This window comes from Pseudopipra pipra, chromosome 2, assembly GCF_036250125.1.
Source record: "Pseudopipra pipra isolate bDixPip1 chromosome 2, bDixPip1.hap1, whole genome shotgun sequence".
NCBI lineage: Eukaryota > Metazoa > Chordata > Aves > Passeriformes > Pipridae > Pseudopipra > Pseudopipra pipra.
This window is the reverse complement of record NC_087550.1, coordinates 46,308,023-46,332,068: the sequence shown is the minus strand read 5'-3', so window position 1 is coordinate 46,332,068 and position 24,046 is coordinate 46,308,023. Positions and strand designations below refer to the sequence as shown.

General features: G+C 36.9%; 1 protein-coding gene across 6 annotated transcripts in view; it reads right to left on the bottom strand.

Annotated features, from left to right (window-relative positions):
• Positions 1–291: 291 nt before the first annotated feature.
• The window catches only part of SGCG (sarcoglycan gamma), a 112,120-nt gene continuing 88,365 nt past the window's right edge, over positions 292–24,046 (bottom strand). For all 6 annotated transcript variants that reach the window (XM_064645351.1, XM_064645353.1, XM_064645352.1 and 3 more), the window contains 3 exons: positions 23,423–23,495; positions 5,515–5,638; positions 292–3,989 (listed from right to left, as the gene is read on the bottom strand). In XM_064645351.1, the coding sequence (XP_064501421.1) occupies positions 3,816–3,989; positions 5,515–5,638; positions 23,423–23,495 (371 nt within the window). In that variant the 3' untranslated portion in view covers positions 292–3,815. The remainder of the gene's footprint in view (positions 3,990–5,514; positions 5,639–23,422; positions 23,496–24,046) is intronic.

Here is a 24,046-nt window from a genome sequence, read left to right as displayed (position 1 = left end):
AAAACTGTTTGGTTTGTTTTCTGGATTAGTTCAGTACCACTGGAGTAATTTTTTTGTTTACTTTTACCTACTACTGATTAAGATGAAGAATTCTTGATGTCCAGTGAAACCTACTTGTAAAGCATTTTCTAAATTCTGCAAAGTACATTTTTAGTTTGGACCAAGATTTTTGTTCATATTTTTAAATACTGTACATTTCACATTCTTAGAGTCTTGGGAAGATAATTTTGTTTAAAAATGAAAACATTCATTTAAGCTGTGTTTCATTTGAACACAAAAGGAGAAGCAGACTTTTCAAAAGTATAAAGTTTATTCAAGAACTCAGTTTTCAATTCTCGTAATTTCCTTTTGCATAAAGCTATATAAAGGTAGACAAGTGTAAACACTAAAGGACTGTAAAATGGAAACAAAAAGGATTGAGTTTGGGCAATCACCAATGAAGTTTTACTATAATTTTTCTGCTGTGTAACAACTGCAACCAGTTACAAGAATTACTGTAAATAATTCTTTTTGAGGGAGTAAATATTTTTTTCCCCACCACAATAAGGTTCACTATGCTGGTAGTGATTTTTTCTCTTCTCCATTTGGGTAACACTTTTACAAATAAATTAGAGAACGGCATACTCACACTGCCCTGTGCCATAATTTTGTTAATCTGTAACTTTACTGAAATTTGATTCAAATAGAAACAGTAATTTTTAAGTATTAAAGAGAAAGGGAAAGACATCCATGTGGAGATATCAGAAATGATAATTTAGTGATGTATGAGCTATATTGAGATTAACAATTGAGATTTTAGCATCACCTGATTACAGTGTAGTAATTTTAGTATAAATTTTGTTTTACCACTAACCACATCTAAAAGAAAAAAGATCCAAAAAATGTTCTTCAGTGATAGGATGTTGCCATACATGCTTTAAAAAGTGTACACAACTTCTATACTGCAACAATACTTCTGATATCAATGTTGTAGCATAATGATAAGAAGAATGAAATTTGAGCAATGAAAAGGGGCAAGTTGGTTATTTGGGTGATGGCAGCACTGAGGGTACAGCAGACCTGTTTATTTTTCAGTAATAATCAGAATCCACCTGTGAACTGAGGCAAGTCCAGAAGGTTTATCTGTACAAGAAAGGCGGTAGTTATTGCAATGTCTAAATGAAGTGCCATTAGTAGTGTTACCAGTCAGGGTAACACTACTGTCCGAGCTGTATACCTCAGTTCTGTAAAAACATTAACTAAACCAGCACAACATCAGTGTAAGAAGTTGCAACAGAAGTGGCTTCCATATACCCAGAAGTTAGAGGTTATTCTTGCGATACGTGGAAAGCCTTAGTTCAATCCTTTGTTCTTTGTTAACTGGCAAATAACATTTGAAAATGTGCCTCCAAAACAAAAGCTTAAAATATAACATAAATATAACTTAAAGTGCTGTGCTTCTATTGCTGGCAGGATAGGCAGTTTGTAACTAATTTACAGTGATTAGATTAGGTGAATGATTAGTTTGATACTACATGGAAGTGGACATATGTTCTGTGGTGTCAGAAATTTGGGAAGGGTGACAATTCAAATGCCTTTGAAACTAGACAGTGACTGAAATCTCTAAGCACTTCCCAGTTTTGCTGTTAATACTACATCTATAAGAGACTGTTGACATTACAGCCCTCCAAGCTACTTCTTCTAGGAGGAATTTTTAGGAATATGGCACATGCAAAGGTATTTGCTGATCTTTATTTTAATACTCATACTTTCTATCCAATGAATAAGCTAAGTCTGCTCGTAATTTGGTTTGTAAAAGCTTATGCACGGAGCTGGAACTACCTAAACTGCCTAAGGAATACTGAAGACATGTTTCTGTTAAAGTCTGCCTCAGAAGAGGGCTTAGTTGGAGGGGCAGATATAATCAAGAGATATTGTTGTAGAGATATAAATTCTTCTCTTTATGGTCAAGAGCCTCAGACCTACTCCTGAAGGTAGGAGTGAGTGAGTCTAAGCCCAGGAAAAGGGAATTTCAGATGTTAAAGAAGTGTGGCTTCCTACTTCTCATTTAGGGAATGTATTAGCAATTGGAGCAGTCTCCAAATAACATGTGAGATCTTGCTTCAATTGCTTAAGCTCAGCTTAAGCATTTTCTACTTGCCCTGTTGAAGCTCTTCTAGCTTGCATTAATTGTGGGGGCTCCACAGTTAATGCTGAAGGGCAGTTTCAGTTTTGTACATCAGACTAGTTAGGTAAATTACAAAGGCAGCCCTTGAGGCAGGGACTGTCCAGGGCTTTACTGCAATACTAGTGGATACTGTCAACAGGGGACTGTTCCTCAGCTCAGGCTTTTGTGTGTACCAGGCATGTTAACTGAGTGTTGGTTTTCTTCCCTTGTTCAACAGAGCCGAAGTAGCAAGTTTAAAAAAAGTTAGTAACTCTTTTGTTTCAATTCTCCTGTTTTAAGGATGATTATTATTTTTTCCAAAGGATGGACATTCTGTGGTTTACTAACAATTATGGGTTAAAATCTTTCTGTAAATAGACACCAAGGCACCATGTGATAGCAGCTCCTTCCTGGATAACAATACCATCAAGTGTATACAAAACAGCATCAAAGGAATTAAAAACCCATGAGGTTTAAATAACAGACTATTAAATACAAATCTTGCTACCCAGAGATGTGCAAACAATTTATTTGTGTTCAGTGCAACACTGTACAGGGGAATGGGTCTGCAGCTGTATTTCTTTACAAGGTTAATAAAGAGTTTGTCAACTCTGGTGAGCACTTATTTTGTAACCCAAGTCCTAATGTAAAAAATAAAGAGCAGTTTTATTCTGTCCATTTGTGATGGAGTCCCACTCTGTCAGGATCAGAAATATCAGTCAACAGCTGCAGACAGAAATAAAATATTCCTGTTAATTGAAACCTGTGGGCTGCGTAAAAGAACTTTTTTCCCCACTGCTAAAACAATTCCTTGTGTCAGACAATCTGAAGCCACACTTTTTTTCTTTTTAGTGGTCCAGCTGGCAGAACAAATTGCCTTATTGAATTAGCATGTCCTAAAATAAAAAAGGATTCAAATGAATATGACAGTACAGGCAGTAGAACAAACAACTGCTATTATAAAATTTAATAACGTATTTCTCTGTTGTATAGTGGACAGAATTGAGACGCACGAAGGTATTAATGAAATCTGGAGCTTTTACTATTAGTTATTTTTATATGAATCTCAGTAATAAGCAAATCAGCGTATATGTTGCCAAATTAAAATAGAAAGCTTTAGCAAATTAACACCTTTTACAGAGAACTTATACAAATATCACATTTTTATATCATGTGTTATTGCAAGAACAAAATTGCATAGACCATTTGCTGGCACTTTCTGAATTCTCCAAATAATGCTTTGTCTTAGCAAATAGTTCAAGTAGTTCCCTCAATCTAAATTCACCCACTCATACAGTAAGTGCTTACAAGTAGTGAGAGAAAAAACCCACGGATCTCAAAAATAGGAACAATGACATAAACATCTGAACTGAATAATAGTTCAGCAAGGAAACATATTAGTTTTATTTTTTTATGCTCTCCGTAAGGCTGTTTTCAAAGTGTTACTGACAGAACATGTAATTTGATTCAAATCATTCTTCTGAAGCTGAAATGTCATTTGTGCTCTTCTTCCCCTTACACCCTGTAGTCCAGAATTGTAGATACAAATTTGCTTCCTAAATTGAAGTACTTAGTTTTTTAAATTCTGAAAAATACTCTTTCAGTAATGCTTTTTAGCAGTAATATAAAACTCAGATGCGCAAGAGGGTGTGCGGCCTTTTCTGGTGCCTCATTGGCAGACACGGCTGTATTCTTGGCAGGTGGAGCCCACGCCAGCCACTGACAAGTAGAGCTTTCCATCTGGACACACACAGATTTCATAGAGCCCCTGAGAAATACCGGATCCACCCCTTGTACCCTCAGGCAGTTTAGGCAGTCGCACAGTTTCAGCATCGAGCAAAAGCTGTGTGGGACAAAGCAGGACAAATGGGCTTGTTAGAGATAATAAAGTAAAGCAATAACATACCATAAAACAAGCTGAATTTGTCTAGGCAGATATCTAAGAATGGCCTTCTACCCCGACTTGTTATATACAAAGCTGCTCTGAGAGCTAGGCTCTTGGCAGACACTGAAACACATGTGGGGATAAGCTGGTGCCCACCATCTATTCATTAGCAGAGACCTCACGAAGTTCAAGGTCCTGTACCTGGGTTGGGGCAATCTCAAACGTGGATACAAGCTGGGTGATGAATGTAGATTAAGAGAAATCCTGAGGAGAAAGATGTGGGGGTATTGATGGATGAAAAATTGAGTATGAGCCAATAATGTGCACCTGCAGCCCAAGAAGTCAATCACATTCTGGGCTGCATCAAAAGCAGTGTGGTCAGCAGGTCAAGGGAGGGGATTCTGCCTCTCTACTCTGCCCTGGTATATTGTGTCCAGTTCTGGGATCCTCAGCATAAGAAAGAGATGGACTTGTTGAAGTGAGTCCAGAGGAGGCCACAAAATTGTTCACAGGGATAGAGCACATGTCCTGTGAGGAAAGGCTGAGGGAGTTGGAGTTGCTCAACCTGGAGAAGAGAAGGCTCCAGGAAGACCTCATTGCAGCCTTCCAGTAAATAAAGGGGGCCTACACTAAAGCTGGAGAGGGACTCTTTTTCTCAGGGATACTGGTTTTAAACTGGAAAAGGTAGATTTAGATTAGGTATAAAAAAGAATTTCTTCCAGCAGTGCGGTACTGGAACAGGTTGCAGAGAGAAGTTGTTGATCACTGGAAGTGTTCAAGGCCAGACTGGATGGGGCTTTGAGCAATCTGGCCTAGAGGAAGGTGTCCCTGCCCACGGCAGTGGGGTTGGAACTAGGTGGTCTTTAAGGTCTCTTCCAACACAATTCATTCAATGATTCTAAGATAAGAGAGGAGATCCCTGCCCATATACTGAATAACAGGACATGAGCACTGCTGCAGGACCCAGTCTGTCCTGGCCTGAATGCTGAAGCCTCACCACCGAGCCAGCTGGTTAAGGACAGACGTGGGTTCATTTGTAGCTCTTTTGTGGAAGAACTGGCATGGTACAGCCTCGCAGAAGGGATAAATAGGCTGCTGCATGTTGTGTGCTGTTGCTGACAGGGCAGTTCTTAATGATGTCTGAAGAGCTTCACTACTTAATTTAGCCACTCTGGGGCTGAGTGTCTATTTCTGGGCCAGCATTCCCCACTGGGATGCCTGAGGATCACTATGCTCATGGGGAGCTGACTGCTATCCAAGTTTTATTAGAGAGCTTTTCTCTAAGCTAATACAACATTATGTCAATTGGTAGTATTATTTACATAAATAAAAGTCTTATTGTTGGCACTATTAATGTTAATACTCTGTCTCCTAAAACCCGAGGAATTAAAATAACCAGATGTGAAAAAAAGACTTGAAATTATAGTTATATTCAGTCAGGAAGATCAACCATAGTTATGGAAACAGAAGGGCTTGTACTCACCACACCATCACTGCTGTGTAGTTTGATATCCATCTGCGAAAGAGCTTCAATATTCCCAGCTTGTGCTTTGATATTAATTCCTCGTGGTGCATCCATGCTCAAAGATCGTGTTGGTGATTCCAGCCTGAAAGCAGGAGCAGGAAATTGGACAGTAGCACAATCTCATATGTCCCTTTATTTTTGAAAAGTAAGTAAACTTTGAACAAGCCCTTGCAGGCTCTTGCCTGAAGTCACATAAGTCATATAAAAGATGCAGTTTCTTTTTTCTTCAGAAAAAGGAGGTATCTATTTCAAAACTCACCAAAGCATCCCAATTGAAAAATATAGATTAATTCATTATAGAAATGCAAGGTATTAGTTCAGACATAACTACAGATTATTTCAGTATAACTGTAATTTAATCTTTGAAATCCATTTTTACATTATTTAGTTCGAATTTATTTTCATTTTTCACATAATAAGACCTTGAAATTAATACAATTAGTGCAATCTGGAAGTTTTTTTTATCAACGGGAGTTTTGACACTGCTACTAGTCAGACCAAGATTTCACTCAGCGTATGTGTGTGTGCTGTTTAAATAGATGACATCTGAAACTTAAAAACCATTAACTTAATTTGAAATAAAAATTACTCAACATAACAAACAGAGAGTTGCAAAACCTGCAGTGCCACAAGATGGCAGGAACGTACTGCATTAGCTGAGTAATCACTTCATCAGGTCACCTGTGTAGGATTAATGATTCCTATTTTCCAAAGAGATAAGGCTTTGTTTCTTCAGAATTTTGGTATCATTTCCATGGTAAGTAGTAGAGATAGAAGTACTAACTAAAATTTATGAGAAGGAAAGAAAAAGCCCAAGCTTAGCTACAAACTAGTGACTTTTGTTACCTAGAACTGCTTCATCTGGGGACACTGGGAACACTGCAGAATCAGAATCGATACCTATTAGGTTTTGATCCTGAATATTTGTTCACCCTTCCTGATGACACCAGCCCTAAGTTTATATTATCAACCAATATTTAACAGGTGAATATGAAGGCTAGAGAAAGTGAGTCAACTGGTGGTCCCTGTTTACTTTACATCTTGTTACCTTTCCTATTCAGTACGTTCCCTGGACACATATGAAATATTGTGGGTTTCATCCATAGTGCAGAATGCAGATGCACGTCCCTGTTCCCAGGTCTGCATGTTCTTTTCCACTGTGTTTTCTAGAAATGTAGAGGAGGCTGCGGGTGTGTGTGTGCATGCGTGTGCTCACACACATATGCTCACATGATCCTAGCAGATGCTGTGTTGGTTCCACAGCTGCCAATCCGGGTGACTGCTGTGCTCCAGCAGTCCTTTAGTAGGTATGCACCAGGTAACGAGTGCAGACCCTGACTGCTAAGGGAATGAAATGATTTTACACACAATCCCGATGTAGCTGTCTGATGGGTTTAATTTACTGAGACTATTTCAATTCTTCCCTTTTGTCCTGTTACTTCATTAAAACTAGAATTTAAAAGAAGTCAGTTTGTGCTTGTGAGAAAGTTCAGTTGTATCTTTGAACTCTTAAGAAGCTAAATCCAGCTGATATCTTAGAATGTAAATCCATGACATCTGAGCACAGTCACTAAACTTCAATTTTTTATCCCCAAATCTGTAAATAAGCAATATTGGCTTATCACTGCTGGCCAGAGGTAGCAGAAGATTCTATCTTCTCTGATCTTCAAAGGTCCTTTCCAACCCAACCCATTCTATGACTTATGTTTCCATGATCTGCCTCTCCCTGACATCTCCTGGGTTAGTCACCTTCAGTTAGTTTAAGTTCCAGACTGATAATTTAAAATCCTAACAATGGATAACTGCATCATGGTTCCATATTGGGACCATATCCATGAAACAGTTTGATGACTTATCCCATGAGTATGAGATGGCACAAACTTCTGTCATGACTATGCTGAGTTAAAGGGCATGAGTATGAGTCTGTTCTGCATAAGACAACTAACGTAGCAGTAATCTTTATTAAGCACTGTTTGGGATTTAACAGCTTTTGTATGACTTTTTGTTTTAGATCCCTAGATTTATACTTCTGTGAAATGGAAAATCAATTTTTCCCTGAGTGATTTACATGGGAAGTCTGCTTCATTGGAATATTTTTCAATGAACACTTGTATGGACTATATAATGAAAAATTAAACAAAGTTTGTATTTTCAATCTTTAAAATTTAATATATTTTCATAAGTTAGTGTCAAGGTAGTTTAATATAACCTTGCCATAGTTTGTGTCATCAAAAAGCTATAAATATTGAAATAGCTCATGTTCTTTTGTAAAGTACTTCACCTGTGTAAGCAATCTCTATGTAGGCAAAAATTTTTATTTTTAAACTGTATTGAATATCACAAGATGGAGGACTGGGACAGATTTTTGAGAATATATCAGATCTGGAGTCTGAAAAGCAATCAAACACCAGAGAAATATTTCTTACCTTCTACCAATATTAATGCTGGCAAGAAGCCTACAGACTTCAGAAGCATTTACAGATTTATAACATGACTTACATATAATTTAAATTACATGGCAGAATTACATTTGCTATATTAATCACAATCCTAAATTTCTGCTGTTTATACAGGTCCTATTTCTAGATTAACTAAGGGTGGATTTGCCTAATAAAGCACGTCATTGGAGCTTTCTGGCAATAGAAACTGTAGTGAAACAGTGAAGTGGAACTATTATGTGTAAGATTTTAGCAAAGGCAACAATCAATAACACTAATGATGTATTTCTCTGTACAGCATTCAAAGGTTCAGTGTCTGAAGTCCAGATGTACTAAAAGCGAAACAGGCACCTAGTGTGACTGAGCTGAACCTTGACTTTGAACGTCCCTTCTCAGTCCCCACATTGATGTGCATTCCTCAGAAGTCTTGGCAAAACGAGAATCTGGTTTGTTTGCAAATGCTGGAGGGTGTTTGGAGATTCAGAGGGCAGAAATGGATTGTCTTAAGAGTTTTTGGTCATTTTACAGTGTTTGCTCGAATTTGCGCATTAGAATGATGAAGGAATATATTATTACCAGTCACTTTATCTTTTTTTTTTAATTACAGACACATAAATTACATTTAACAGGATGGAGTGAATGGTCTTTATAATCTAGAGGAATTAATCTATGTAATGTGCTGTCCTAAATGAGACATCTATCACAGCCTGTATCTCATTTAGGAAGATTGATTCTGTATGTAGGAGTAGCTTCTAGGTACTGTGGTAGCTGCCAGGGGTCAATTAGCAAGTGGTGTGGTGCAAGACAAATTGATTGTGACAGCACAACATTTGATGCCAAGGACCTGACACCCCATTATATGTGTCCTGAGGAGTACCCTGGAATAGCTGTTGCCTGACTCTGCCAACTGGATGCCCAGAAAGGTTGGAGCACATTAGGCATTCTCCAAGAGATCCTAGCTTTCAAGTTAATCCAAATGTCACCCTGTTCATGGACCCCAAACAGTTCCAAGAGAGAACCAAGATGTGGAGAGCTCAGGCAAATGGAAGAGTTCCCTCAAAAGCACATTTCTGATTTGAATTAAGATACTCAAGTAGACATATCCACAGAATGTAAATCAAAAGCCAGACTAGGCCAACTTGTGGAGTAGGTATTTTGCCTTGCTCTCCTTCGCCCTGATCCCTGCAGCCAGGAAAACTGCAGTGTCAGCTAATGAAAGGCAGGGAAGGGTGAGGGAATAGGTGGTCCCTGTTAATATTTTATAGCTCTGTCACCTTCTGGCTATTGGTCCTCCATAGTCCATCGCAACTAAAGCAACAGATTACAACAAAGATAATATTTTCATTGCTGTCTTCTTACTTGTTGGTAAGATAGTTCCAGGAGTTGACTGTACTGTCTTTGCTGGCTGCCAAGGAAGTTTGGTGCTGAGGTGTGCAGAATAATTCGTGAAGGACTGTGTGAAAAGTCTTGAGGGAACCTTGGCAGCATCCATGCTCTGGATCAGAAACAACCCCAACAACCTAAAGGCTTGGAGATTCCCCTTTTCCTACAAGCACGTTGCTAACTTGTAGAGATAGAAGATCACCAGAAATTGCTCAGTTGGTTGTTAGGGAGGACGTGAGGGCAGTGACAGCCTGATGCAGTTGTAGTAAAGAAGCAGCTGATACTGCCTGTTCATGCTGCAGCAATATTGATCTAGTTTTTCATCCTGTTCTGGCAGGCATTAGAAGGATACCTTACTGATCTTTTAAGTGTCACAAGGCACTAGAAAGCTGGTTTTAGCACTGCAGAAAGAGTATCACAATTTTATTGACCCCAAGTTTCCTACTGCAGTTTGGGGTTGCTTGACTCTTAGAGCAGGAGAGAGGAACAAGCTTGCTCTTGTGAACTTGGAGAATTGTTTAGTCCTTGCTTCCACGTTTTGACCTTTCCAGCTCATGAGTCATCATCTCTTCTGAATTCAATGGAGAGAGAATTCCTTGGTATGACCTTAGGTAGAAGTTCCCCATCTGCATGCATTCTTCCCTACCTGAGGAAGACTACGGTAACTGTGATTGGACTGAACAGGTAGACAGCCTCTAAAATTGTGGTACACCCAACAACTGGTGTGCCCATAGTAACTCCTCTTTTCCCTCTTTGCTTTTTGGTTAAAATGGCCTGATCAATTTTACCACACAGAGACTTCATGAAACGTATACCTGCCATAAAAGTGATAAAAGCAAGGTAAAGAATTTAGCAGTGCATGGTGTATTGAGTGAAATATGTTCTTGTACCAGTAAATGAGAAATCTGAATTTTATATTTCATCAGATATGCTAATCTATCACTTCCACTTCTCTAATGCTGTCTTACTTCCATAGTGCTTTAGAATAATTAAAATAAAAGGATCCATGTAAGAGGGACAAATATATATATTAAGGTTTGATTTTTGAAGAAAGTAATATGAGGAGGCAGAAGACAGTGAAAGATCCCACTCCCCTTTTTTTCTGCCATTTAGTCTTTGTAGGACTGAAGATGCTGCTTCACACTTGTTCCTAGGCATTGATATGGGAGCATGCATGGGAAATACAGTGTTAGAGGAAAGACTGAAGAATATGAAGAAAAAAGGAGATACAGCATTGTAACTCAGGAGAGCTGGAGCAGGAATACTGGTACTTGTTCCACTGGTGTGTGTTTCCATATTGTTTCCCCTGAACTTCCTTGAAGATGATAAACTCAAACCTGATAAGACTGTCTCCTACTCTTCTTTTCCAAGTAGACAGCTGTTTGACCCACCTCTTGAGTAAAAAAATCTCCATGACTTCTCAGACTTAAAAAACATTTTCAAGAAACAAGGTGCTTTGACTAAACTGTTCCAAGGCTAAATAAAGCCATGTCAGTGAGTTCAATAAGGTTGCCAGTTATGACACTGAAGATCTGATCCTGCAAGCCTGCATTCCTGTGAAAGTAAACACTGTGCAACTCTTCCCATGCATGTGTACTTAAAATACTAAGCTTATCTTTTTATAAGGGCATGCAGTGATAGGAAAAGGGGTAATGGTTTTAAACTGAAAGAGAGTAGGTTTATATTAGATCTTATGAAGAAATTTTTTGCTATGAGGATGGTGAGACACCGGGACAAGTTGCCCAGAGAAGTTGTGGATGCCCCATCCCTGGAAGTGTTCAAGGCCACGTTGGATGGGACCCTGAACAACCTGGTGTACTGGAAGGTATCCCTGCCCATGCTGGGGGGGTTGGAACCAGATGATCTTTAATGTCCCTTCCAACCCAAACCATTTTGTGATTCTATAACCAAAACATCTTTTTCACATTGTTAAGTAAAGAAGAAACCCTCATATGCCTCTGGCATGCTATGAACACCTACCCTAGAGTTCAAATCTGACCTTGGAAAGGTGAAAGGGGAACAAAAATTAAATCAGCCAGTGACTGGAGGTCGTGGAGCAGAGGAAGAATAGAAAAGGTAAGAAAAGGAGGGAAAAACCCCACAAGATAAAAATGGTTAAAGAGGAAAATCTTTAAGCTGTTGAGGAACTATTGTTTTGAAAGTCAAAAAAGCAACCTAGAGGATTTTGTGGGCTTAATTGGCCTTGGTTCTCTGTAGGTGTCTGCTTTTAGCCCTGCTTTTTGAATGCATGTTAACCTTTAAAAGGCAATAGGAGTATATTGACTTTTTGATTAGTCTGAAAGCAGTTTAATTCCCCAGCAATGCAGCTAAACATCGTAAGAGAGTAAACCCTAGACAGAGCATACACTAGTAACACAGGAAAAAGAGACTGTCAGCATTTATTTATGGCCCAGCATACACAATTTCAAACTATATCCTCTCTTTATGAGGAAGCTGGATTCCTGTTGACACGAGCTGAGCAAAACTAAGCTGGAGTTCTCGAGGTGGAGAGTGAGCAGCAGGCACAGACTGATGCCAACTGCCAGTTCCCACTCATATTTACTTATGTCCCAGCAGCTTGATGTTTTGAGGTAAGGGAAGTGTGTGTGGGGGGCGATGTAGCAAGAAGAATATGATTACCCAAAGCTGAGGATCTTGGAGTTCTGCCTTGTGTCTTTTGGTTGCTTGCCAGAAGGTTCAAAGGCAAAGAAGGACAAAACAACAGAACTGAGATCTCAGTCTTGGTATATGCCTCATTTCTGTTTTGTTTTGTAAGAGTATTTTCTTTGGAATGGCTCCTAATATTACATCTTCTTGCAAAGAGAAACAGCATGTTCCAGCAACTGTGTATATCTTAAGGACATGGAAGTGTCAGTATTCAACAGTAAACTGTGATAGCTCTTCCTGAATGTCAAAAAATAGGAAATACTAATGACTCATTAAATCTTCTTCCCTGATAAGTTTCTGCATATTAATGAAAATATAGCAGTTTTCAGCTATATTTTCTCAGTCAGGCCTTGGCACAAAATTCTGATTTGATGTAACTTCTATAAATCTTTCAAATGCTGACTGATTTTTCTTTCTAAAATGTCCCATTTTGCATCACACAAATTGAATTCCTTCATTTAAAGGTGGAATAATTGCTTCCTACCTGGATGACACTCTTCCATATTTCTTTCATTCACTTTGATATTCTAAGTCTGAGCTTCACTGAGTCAAACTAAATGAAACAATGAAAAAAATTGACTGAAAAGCTGCATCCATTTTTCCTTGTCAAGCCCATTAGTTGGTCAATGGTCATATTACATTATCCCAATTTTTGTAGCTTGGTTTAAAGAAATAATTTTCCAAGAGTTATTGCCTCCTGGGAGTTGCTTGCACCAGGACACATATTCTGTTTCAGTAAGATTAATGTCAATATCAACAGCTCCCTTACAATTAATCCTAAGTCAATCTATTATTTATGCCACAATAAAATGTAGTATGCATACCAGTATATTTTTAATTTTAAGTTTAAAAAAAGAACTTTCATTAATTTTCTCCCAAGTGAATCTGGCTCTTTCATTGCAGAAGAATTTACAGGTAAACTTATAGTAGCACAAGATACAGCTTAATATTAAAATTGTACTTTCAACTTAACTGTGCTGAAACTAGTAACTCTCCAAAATAAAGTTTTTGTGACAGTAATAAAAAAGATCACCAGTCTGCTGAAAATAAAGAAAAATTGTCTGATAACATCACAAGAAAACAAATAGGGTACAATTGAATTCAGAGAAACATACTATGAGGATGTCTGTTCAGAGGCAAGTGTACATACACATGAACTCCGTTAGAGAAATGGCTTGAATAAAACAGCTGTTCATAAAGCAGCTCATTTTCCCAGGAATTCTGCAACTTTCAAAAAAAATCTTCAGTGGTCCTATGTTGCAATTGAGAGCCTATAAAATAGTGGAGCAATTTGTTGTAATTTGATTTTAAAAGTCACTTTTCTTCTTGATTCTTCTGCTTATTACTTAAATGCGTTAATGAAAATGGCATTTTGGAGGGTCCATCATTTTGTCTCCAATCACCTAGGAAAGTCTCAAAATATGCTGTGCTTTGCTGACAGCTTGTAACACCTCTGACCACTGAAAATAGACAGAAATGCACATTAAAATGCACATTCCAATATATTTGGGATAATATAATTGTTATAATAAACACCCCAAATATTTCAGTAACAGCACACCTCCTCTGAAAGAATTAAGCTATTTGAAATAGTAGGCTCTGCTTTTTCTGGTAGCCTTCTTTCTTCGGACAAAAATATTCTTGATATTTACACACATACATATACAGACAGTCCTACTCTGCGAAGCACTAGCAAGTTGTTACTAATAGCACTACAGGACTTTTGTAGGGCATGTATAATATTGCTGCAGGATCATTTCTTTTAAGTTTATTGGATTCCCCTCCCACATGTCTGTATTGGTTAGGGCTAGGGCATTCATTATTCAACCACTTCAGGGTTAAGTTCTCACCTATAGAGGGGAAAAAAGGGACCACTGAACCACTTTTGCATTTCTCTTTGTGCCAACTCCTGGAAGGAGTTTTCATCATACACGATACAGCTGGGCTTATTGTGCTTGGCTGGAACACAGGGGAGTGAAATGATAAAATCATGGAATGGAGAAACCAAGAAATTAGATCACAAATACTGACTAGGCTGAACTAAGCAACCTACAGCGTATGCATTTTCTAAAGCTAAAACAATCTTGTAATGACCTTACAGAATATTGAGCTCCCGCAGTAATGGATTCTTCGACTCTTAGTGCGTTTTACATTAGACAATCATTATATGAAAATAAAATCATAATTAATCAGATTCTATGGTAAATTCATTTTTCCATAGATAAACTAATCCATTTATCCCTAATTATTCATATATTTAAATCATTTTGCTCATGGACTTATTACAAGTTTATAACTCAAAGAGCTTGGATATGCAGTCAAGTCTGTTACTTGCTCTAATGCTGAATTGTGGTGCCTAAATTTTAAATATTCCAACATCAGAGATGAAGGACCTAGGAAAGTGGGCAATCTGATGACCCAAGATTAGAAGAAGAGACATATTTTTAAATAAATAAATCTATTGGGTCTTTTAGCTTATTGTGTCTTATGCAAAAAATGAACAAGGATAATGATCAAGGGAAGAAGAGGCACTCTATTACTTTTGGTGCCATTCTTAAATGTCGGGAGTATCTGCTGCTCTTGAAGATGTCAGCTGGTATATTCTTCAGCATATTTTCCTTTCCTTTAAATTAAATTTAAAAAATCTTATCACGGATTTATTTCTTGAAATAGCCTGTGCTCCAAGTTTGTTCCATATTTATGTTGTAAATCTGAAATGCATGGCAACAGAAGATTTCAGTACAGCTCAGTTATGGGATTCCAGATTGAAGGGAATTGTTCAGCATAAGCACAGCAGGCACTAACGCTGCTTATGGCTTAAGGGGGATCTCTGTTCACAAGCAAAATTACAAAGCCAGATTTGAATAACAGATGTTTCCAGCTCCTGAGGTTTTGGTTAACAGAATTCTTTTTTACATAAGCAACGTAAAAGAACTGTTCAAAGTTCTAGGACAAATGCAGTTAATTACATGTTCTCTTAAAAGGAGAATAAAACAATTCCCAGTTTTAATGGTGCTTTGAAAAGACTATAAAAGCAATTTAAAAGAACATTGATTCAAAACACATATTCAAAAACATAGCAGATCTGATTATTACAGTGTACTCATTTGTTTACTAGTTTTCCATCCATCTTCAGTATTGAGATGTTTTTGCCTGTTTGCCCACTGTCACTCAATGCAAAGTTGTTGAAGGAATGAAGACTGAAGATTAGACTGAGATACAATTAAAATAGAAGCTTCTCTCAAGACTGACAGTTGTGATGAAGAGTGGTAAGCAGAGCTAATTCAAAAGAGGTCTCTTTGATGACCTCAATTTTATGATGTGCTGACTCTCCAGGTAATTAAAAATGGCCAAGCTCTCACTGAATGTGATTGAATCTGGCACATCACAGATGTTTCCAGCATGGCTATCATTTTCAAATTACTTTAATAATATTATAACGTATTGTATTATAAAATAACGTATAAACTTTAATCTTGTATAATAACACCATTTGCATCACTGTTGTAAAATATGTTTAGTATTTTCATTATGAGTAGTTTCATAAAATTATCTTCCAGGTTGAAATTTTCCATGCCTTCCTTTTATATATCTCAAGCAATTTTTTATTTAATGTTTAAAAGCACAGAAAGATTTCAAGTAAATGGAGTTCTTCAGTACCCACTGTTTATAGTGTCCAAATGTTCTCCATGAAAAGAAACATTGAAGTGAAGAGGCTTTGCTGACAAGCAGGTCATACCCTTCCCCTCTTGTGATGCTTTAGTACAGTGTCTGAGAGTGCCACACTGTTGCCAGAGTCCTCACAACTGAATTTTCACAACTGCACACACAGACTGAGGGAGAGGGGAAAGAGTGAGTAGCAAGGGTGCACATGTGCAATGTATCTTGACAGAATTACTGTTATGAGGAAATATTTCCTTTTCTTTTTCCAGTGTTTGCCCCACGCACATCCTTACAGTGAGTGTCTCCTGTTTCCTGCCTCCTCCCCAGCTCCCTTGTTATAAGTGCAGATAGGTATGTAGGTGAAAGATAATGTAAGGGATGATCGGCTCAACTCAACATTACATCTTAGATCAGTGACAGCACAATCACAGACTTACAAACAGGGCTCCAGGTGGTCATCTGCAAGGTGTCTAGAACTGCGACAATCATTAATGAAGTTTTCACGGTGGCTTGCGCTCTGGTGGAATATGTTGTAATCACTGATGACAGTTCACTTTAGCAAACTCACTGAGCAGTCTGACATCGTCAGGGATCCAGTTCAACAGTGTAGGTGCAGAAATCATTACAACTTCACTCTTTGCACTACTGACATAAGCAGCCATGGAAAATTCTAAAATGACCATTTTATACAAGCAGCAGAAACAACTCCTATTGATTTTAATGTGTTAAGTGACATCCCTGAAAAACTGAGGCTTTAGGAAGAACATCAACCACATGACTGGCATAAGTGAAATTCATTTATGACAGTGGGCAGAAGCCTGGCATGCGTTGTTAGGGAGATGTTACCTTGCAAAAAGGCCACTAACATCAGTGCGTGGATTTCATCTCCTACCGTTAGTGATGTATCATCTATCTATCTATCATCTATCTATCTATCTATCTATCTATCTATCTATCTATCTATCTATCTATCTATCTATCTATCTATCTAATCTCTATCACTGGTTCCATAGGTCAGCAGTCCTTTGAAACAGGAAACATGTAGCTACTTAGGAGAGCAGCTCTGACTGCCAATGCATCTATGTGGAAACGGGCTCACTCAGAGACATGAGTCTGTTTCCAGTGGTCACCAAAGGTCCTTCCTACTTCAGGAGATAAACATCTTCCATGACAGCAGGACAGAGGCCCTTTGCAGACTCAGAATTACAGAAGGCAGGATGATCTAATCACCAAAGTAAATCTATCTCTTATGAGCTATTTGTCCATATTGTCCATACATAAAATGATACCTTATGCCCTGCAGGTGAAGCACTATAGTTTGTAATCTAAATTGCAATGAACAAGATTTTGCAAGAATATGAGTGCACACAAAATGCTTGTAGGACAAGACAGAGAAAACAGACTGTGCTTGGAAAATTCTTTTCACTTCAGGATTAATATTTACAGGTAAAATCACTGCTTAAAAGACGACCAGATGTGATGTAGTACACAAGCCTTAGCTGATAGAGTTTTTTCAAATATTCAAGTCAGAAATGCTTCTGAAAGGTGATAAACATGATGTCCTGTATCATCTGATCCTTCTAAACTATACCTTTTTACACATTTGAGTCCATCAAGTGAATGGAAAGAAATTCTTTAAAGCTTCCAAAAGAAGTACTTGATGGTGTTCTTAGTTAACTTGAGTGCAGTAAAACATATGAATGCAAATTTATATCTAGCAAATTAATGCCAGGGCTCATAAAATTACATTGCAGTACAAATATCTCACTAGTCAGGCAGCAGAGGTGCCTTGCAAACACTGAATCATAACTGTAGTCTTACTTTCTGTTATGTAATTCATTATCTCCTGAATGACTGGGCTTTTGATTTGCATAATGAATGCAAATAAAAATGACTGTACTTCAATTAGTTAGATGGTATTTTTAGGCAATTAGCATGTAAGCATTAGTATTACAAATATGATTAAGCAATTATTTAGCAAATGCTTTTACCCTAGTTGACTTCTATACATTTCTTTCTAGATTTCCTTCATAAGTCTTACTCATACAGCAATAAAACTCCACAACTTCAGTTTTCAGCTTTCTATCTGTCTTATTACACAGTTTAACAGTAGCAAATACTTCAAGTGCAAAAAGAAATCATATTATCAATGGCGAACGGAAAGGATAAAAGAAAGTCCTCAGAAAGAATCAGGGGGAAGTAGAAGCCAGAACTCCATTAAGTGGAGTTATTGGATGCCGTAGAACAGAAGTAAAAATTAGAGGGTATATATTAATTATGAATACATAGATAGGGAGAGCTCTACCATCAGTACAATAATTTACCCTAAACAAATACCTAGAAGATGCATCATTCTGCCCTCAATTTATCAATATTCTATAACATGTTAGTCACAAGCCCATGAATACATATTTTTACGCTTTTAAGCACTGGACATAGGTATTTCACTTCAATATGAAGCAATGCTTCTTAAATTACATATTTTAAGTTTTAGTTAATGCCAGTATTATACATTTGTTTAGAATACATCTGTTTCCCAAGGGGAATATTGAAATATTTTCAGTATATACCCATAAGACATTAAATATAACCATATTCTGGTAACATATGTATATTTATAATCACACCCTGACAAAAGTTTTTGCTCTGTAATGGTGATATCATTCCTGCTATAGTGCTTTTCAAAATCAAGAATAGTGGAATGATGTAGATAATTTTAAACTTGGATGTAAACCCTCAGTTGAAGGGCTGGCAGAGTACCACAAACTGACTGAACTAAAAGTGATTTCCCAAAAGATTTGTGCTCAGAAGGCACAGTTGCTGGCTGTCAGATAGCCACAAATGGCAAATATGAGAACAAAGATAGTACTCATTCATAAGTATTGTATTTATTATGCATAGTATACAGTTAGTTGGAAAAATGGAAAAATGTCATATTTGTCATATTTGTAAGCACACCTCCATAGGTTTGGGAAAGGAAAATGCTCAGTTCAGAAATACTGTTTCGCTATTTAAAGGGTTTTGCTCATCCACTGCTTTCCTTCAGAAAACCACAAGCCATGTAGATCACAAGAAGCAAACAGTATCAAAATGACAAAACTATGTATGAGCTCTGTGTTATTCAAGGATACAAAATTTAGGAGGAACAGAATAATAGGCTAAATAATATTCTAAGTTGCTGTAAATTATCAGAAAGATATGTTAGAATCAGAACGGAAAAACTTAGACATCAGTTTTCACAGAGATTGTTATTCGATAACAAGGGATATAAAAGGATATGTGTGCTGGCATGAAACTCTGGATAATATCAGAAAAGGCTACTTCCAGTACCTGACACAGAACCTGGGGAGAAGATGGCTTTTAGGGAATTGTTAGAAAATTCTCTGTCTACATCATCTAGTTCCATGAGTTGCTGTTATAGATTTCCCATCTACATTTTATGTCATAAGATACGTGTCTGAACATGAGTTTCTCTCATTCTGTTTGAATTCAGTCTTTTGGAAGCAAGATACTTGTTTCCATTAAAACTTTGCTGTGATCCAATTATAGGTGGCAGCTAAATAAATTCTAGCGAAGCCCCAGCAGACCTGATTGATGCGAGTTTTCAAGATGGCAAATACACACCAAAGTACAAGGGCTGTGGCCATTTTTATGAAGAGCCATGGAAAAGGCAACACCTTTTATATAGTATTTTAAATAATACACAATATATATAATAGAAATTATAAGTATAATGCCACATACTACATATTACATAAACCTGTTGATTTTGCTATTCAGCAAGGAATTCTGAAACATTAGTTCAATTCCCTCTTCATCTTGAGGGGAAGGAAACCTGTACCTCTTACCTCTATTTGCCAGACTACAAAACAGCTTGGCAGGAATAAAAAGCTGGATTTCAGCAAGCTCTGTGGTGAATGTCAGCCTTTGCACAACCAAGTAATCTGGCAAGACACAGAGCAACTACACAGGGATAATCTCATGGTCAGGACATTCATCTGGTTCTTTTGTCAGGATTATTTTTTATATCAAAACTGAAACTCCCTGGTCTCTTCCTATTCCTTGATGAATGCCCTAAACACAAGAATAACATGTGCTTCCTCTTGTTTGCTCTCCTGTGGTTCCAAGACCATACAGAGGGTCAGATTCTGTCAAAGGGAGGAGATGTGACCCAGCAGATGGGTGCCTGTGGCCAAAGAAGCACTCCTGCAGATAGAATTCCAGATCTGTTTCTGTTCTCACCTGATAAAATGGGCTAGTTTCAACAAGGTGCCTCCTCAGTGGTGTTCGTCTGGGAAGGATATTTCCTGGATATATTCAAATCTCACTGTTGACTATAAACATGCCATTGAGATGTTTGTCGGACACTTATTACACGCAAGACCCTGTTTTTAGGTCTCCACTAGGTCCTAAAGTCTTAACAAATTTTGTAAATGAAAACGATGTATCTTATTTAGATAGAAGTTCATTAAAGGAATTAAAAAGTAGGCAATGTTATTTTAAACTTAGGAAAGCTCCAATCTTGAAATGCAGATTTTGTCGTTATAATTCTTCCTACCAGTTGGAAGTAAGTGCAAGCACGTCTCCTTTTCTTTATGAGTGAGTCATAAATTCAATCTATTAGACTGAAAAGGACCCTATATGTTTCCTTCAAATTACAAAAGAAAAGACAGTTACTGACCACAGTATAATTGTATTGCTCTGTCTCCATTACTTAGCTATAAAAAGATATGTTCTAACACACTTATCTTTGTTTCCAGGATAGCAGTCTATCTTGAAATTTGGCATTTGGACAAAAAAACCAGCAGAATGTGTAATTCAGAGGCCATTTGTGTCAGCTTTGTTTGAAATCCTGCTCTAAATCTGAATGACAGAGAATGGATGTGGCCTCCGTTCATATGACATGAGCTGAAAAGTTATGAGCATTAACAGCTTTACAGTCAGCTCCTTGAAACATGCAACTGCATTTGAGTAGGTTTTCTTGAAACAGTATTCCCTACATTTAATGCTTCATACCATGGCACTTTATACCACATTCATCCAGCATATCATATTCACACGGCACAGCACAACCACCAAAAGAAAAACAGAGGGAAAATAGCAGAAGAAAGTAAAAGTGTAGAGATAAGGCTTGAGGTGAGAAAATATGTTATATTACCTACAACTTGGTATTCACTACCTTAATCTGGAAAGGAAGCATATTTGAATTTAAAATAGAAAAGTAATACTTAAAATCACATTTTAAATTTTCATATTGAAGTGCTTTTCAGTAGGTAGGTAGGTTCCTGTATTTAACAGTATAGAATGAAACAGAATATTTATGAAGAATTACAAAATAGCCATTCATTGGTAAACTTATCTGAGCTCCTTCACAACAGAATCCATGAATTTTGTTTACACTGACATTTAAGATTACCCTTGAAAGTAACCTTTTTCCAGCTTGAGCTTTACAAATTGGTCTTCTCTGCCTACATCTTAACTTAGCATCTGCACTGCAGACCAGTGCATTTGCTTCTTAATCCTTCCCAGAAGCCCTCCATGGAAAAAATGAGATTATTGCCATCTCTGCTTTCAAACTGGACCCCGATTATGACAGAAAAAAAATGAATAAAGGATGGAGGCATTTTGAACTTCTCTGGGTGAAGGGCTGCCAGGATAAGAGACAGGAGAGGGACATTTTACAAGGGCAATTAGTGATAAAACAAGGAGGAAAGATTTAGATTAGACATTGGGAAGAAATTCTTTACTGTGAGGGTGGTGAGGCACTGGAACAGGCTGCCTAAAGAAGTTGTGGATGCCCTACCTCTGCAAGTGTTGAAGGACAGGTTGGATGGGGCTTTGAGCAACCTGTCTCATGGGACATGCCCATGGCAGGGGGGTTGGAACTAGATGATCTTTAAGGTCCCTTCCAACCCAAATTATTCTATGATTCTATTACTCTGTGATGACACGAGTGAGTGGTGTATACATTGCACAGCTACATACCCTAATACTCAGTTTTCTTAGGCTAACTCAGTTTCTAGCACAGGTGTTTAGCAGCTTTAGATTCATGTCAAATGCCATCACAGTAATTAAAAGAAAACTTCTGTCAATTCTGGAAGAATCTATACTTCCCACTATTTTAAGTTAATTGAAGACAGAACTGAATAGGATTTTAAGTATTACATTTGAGCTCTGCTAACACATAGCACCATTCTAGATTAAAAGGTGTTTATAGCTGACATGGTAAAAATCAGTAAAGAGGTAAGCCATGAGGTAAACTCACCCATGCAGGAGAAATTTATGAACACTTTGAATTAAGCTCATTTTTTAAATTTAAATGTTATCCTATTTCAAAAACAGGTGGAAAAATTATAATAACAATAGTTGTATGCAGCCTGAAACAGTGTAACTTATTAAACAAAGTGCAGATAATAACTTAAAATGTAACATAGCACAACAGATGTAGAATAAAACTACTAGCTTTAAGCCTATTTGAATGTTAATTGATGATGCATTTGAACAACCACAGAAACTAGTGGATATGTAGCCAATTAAAATTTAGGGAGAGCCTCTTGACTTTGCAATCATAAAAGTCCATTTCCTACTTTACTAAAATTGATATAATCACAGAAAATGACAAATTTACAACATAATGAATCTACTCCCTACAAAACTAGACAACGAACACTTACAATGCAGAACCCTACACACTGATCAAAGTCTTTCACATTGAAGTTCTACCATAACAGAAGAAACACATTTTTGGAAGTGGACATCAACATGTAAAAAGAAAAATGTCTTGAGCTCATACTGTCTTCAAATGCAAGCACAAGGTATCTCACCACAAATAAATCTTAAATATAAAAGAGAAAATAAAAATAAGTATCTTAATAGTCTCCCTCTCATTTGCCATTCCCAATGGATTGGCAATCAGCAAGATACAGCGTTTTTGATAGCTTTAATCATCTTCCAGTACTCTCTGCTAGTTATCTCTATTGGAGAAGAAAACTAAGAAGAGAAATAATAATAGAAAGTAACAAACTGCCAAGGTATGAAAGGACAGAAATATAATTGTTAAGGAAATCCTCTTTCATTTCAAATCTTTCTTTGAACTGGCTTATAAAATGACAGATAACATGTTCATGAAGAGAATATAATTTGAGTTTATTACCTCATCATAACCAGCATATTATGAACTAATTTGGGATACTCAAAATTACATAGAATAATGCACAAAGAAATGCTATCCCACAATTAAGGAGCTCTGAATCATATGAAGTACTTCATAATGATTTTCTCAGCCCAAACTGCTCTTTAGTCGTAGAGAGCTTTGCATATTTCCAAATTTTTCTTTTGAGTCTGCTTTTTCAGACTGACATTAGTTTCTAAAAATCTGGACTAATAACAGGTCAATGACCTGCTGCAGACAAGCAACTCATACTGTAACATAGTAGAAAAAGTTGTATTTCAGTGTTTCAAAACTGAAAAACAGAAGTTTACAGAAAATCTTTCCACAGAGTTTTAAATATTCACCATCAGCAATAAATAATTCATAATATATTTCCAAATCACAGAGCAATATATAATTTTCCTTCAAAACAGTAACTTGTCACACAAAACAGAAAAGAAGTTATTAGTAATTCTGTGTCGGATATCATATGTTCAAAAAATGTGAATATCTATAGCAAATAATATTTACTTGTTAGATTTATGTTTTTACTATAAATTCTTACCTAAGCTGTTTAAAAGCTTCTGCTTTTACAAGTGGTGTTTCTACAGAGTGTTCAAAAAGTGCTCCTTCAGGCCCTGCAAAAAAAAAAAAAAGAAAAAATACTATAATGTAACAGAATGAAAAAAAAAAAGTAATGGTTTTGATATGGTCACCTTGATATCAGATATTCAGATAAGAAAACATATAGTAAGAATTATAAGACAATAAAATATAGCTATATTATCACCATTACAGTATTGATTGGAACAACACAATACACAGGTAATGTAAATGTACATTAAATTCTTAAAATGAAATCTAAAAAGTCTGAAGGTAGAGAAATTTTAAATTACTTGGGACAACAAAATAATAAGATTTGTACAATGTAACTTCCATTACAGTCAATAGAGATAATTTAAATTCCAAAAAATCTTTGCAAATATTACAGTCCTAAATTATCATATTTATTTTTAGACTATTCTATGCATATCAAAAATTCTGGCATATAGCTTCATCAAAGATTTACCTCTATTTATAGGGAGACTTGCTGAATATAAAATGGTATTTATGCACGCAAAATGGTAATGATTTTGGGATCAGACAGTTTACCTCTTGAAATAAGAGTGGTTTCATCCCAATGAGGAAG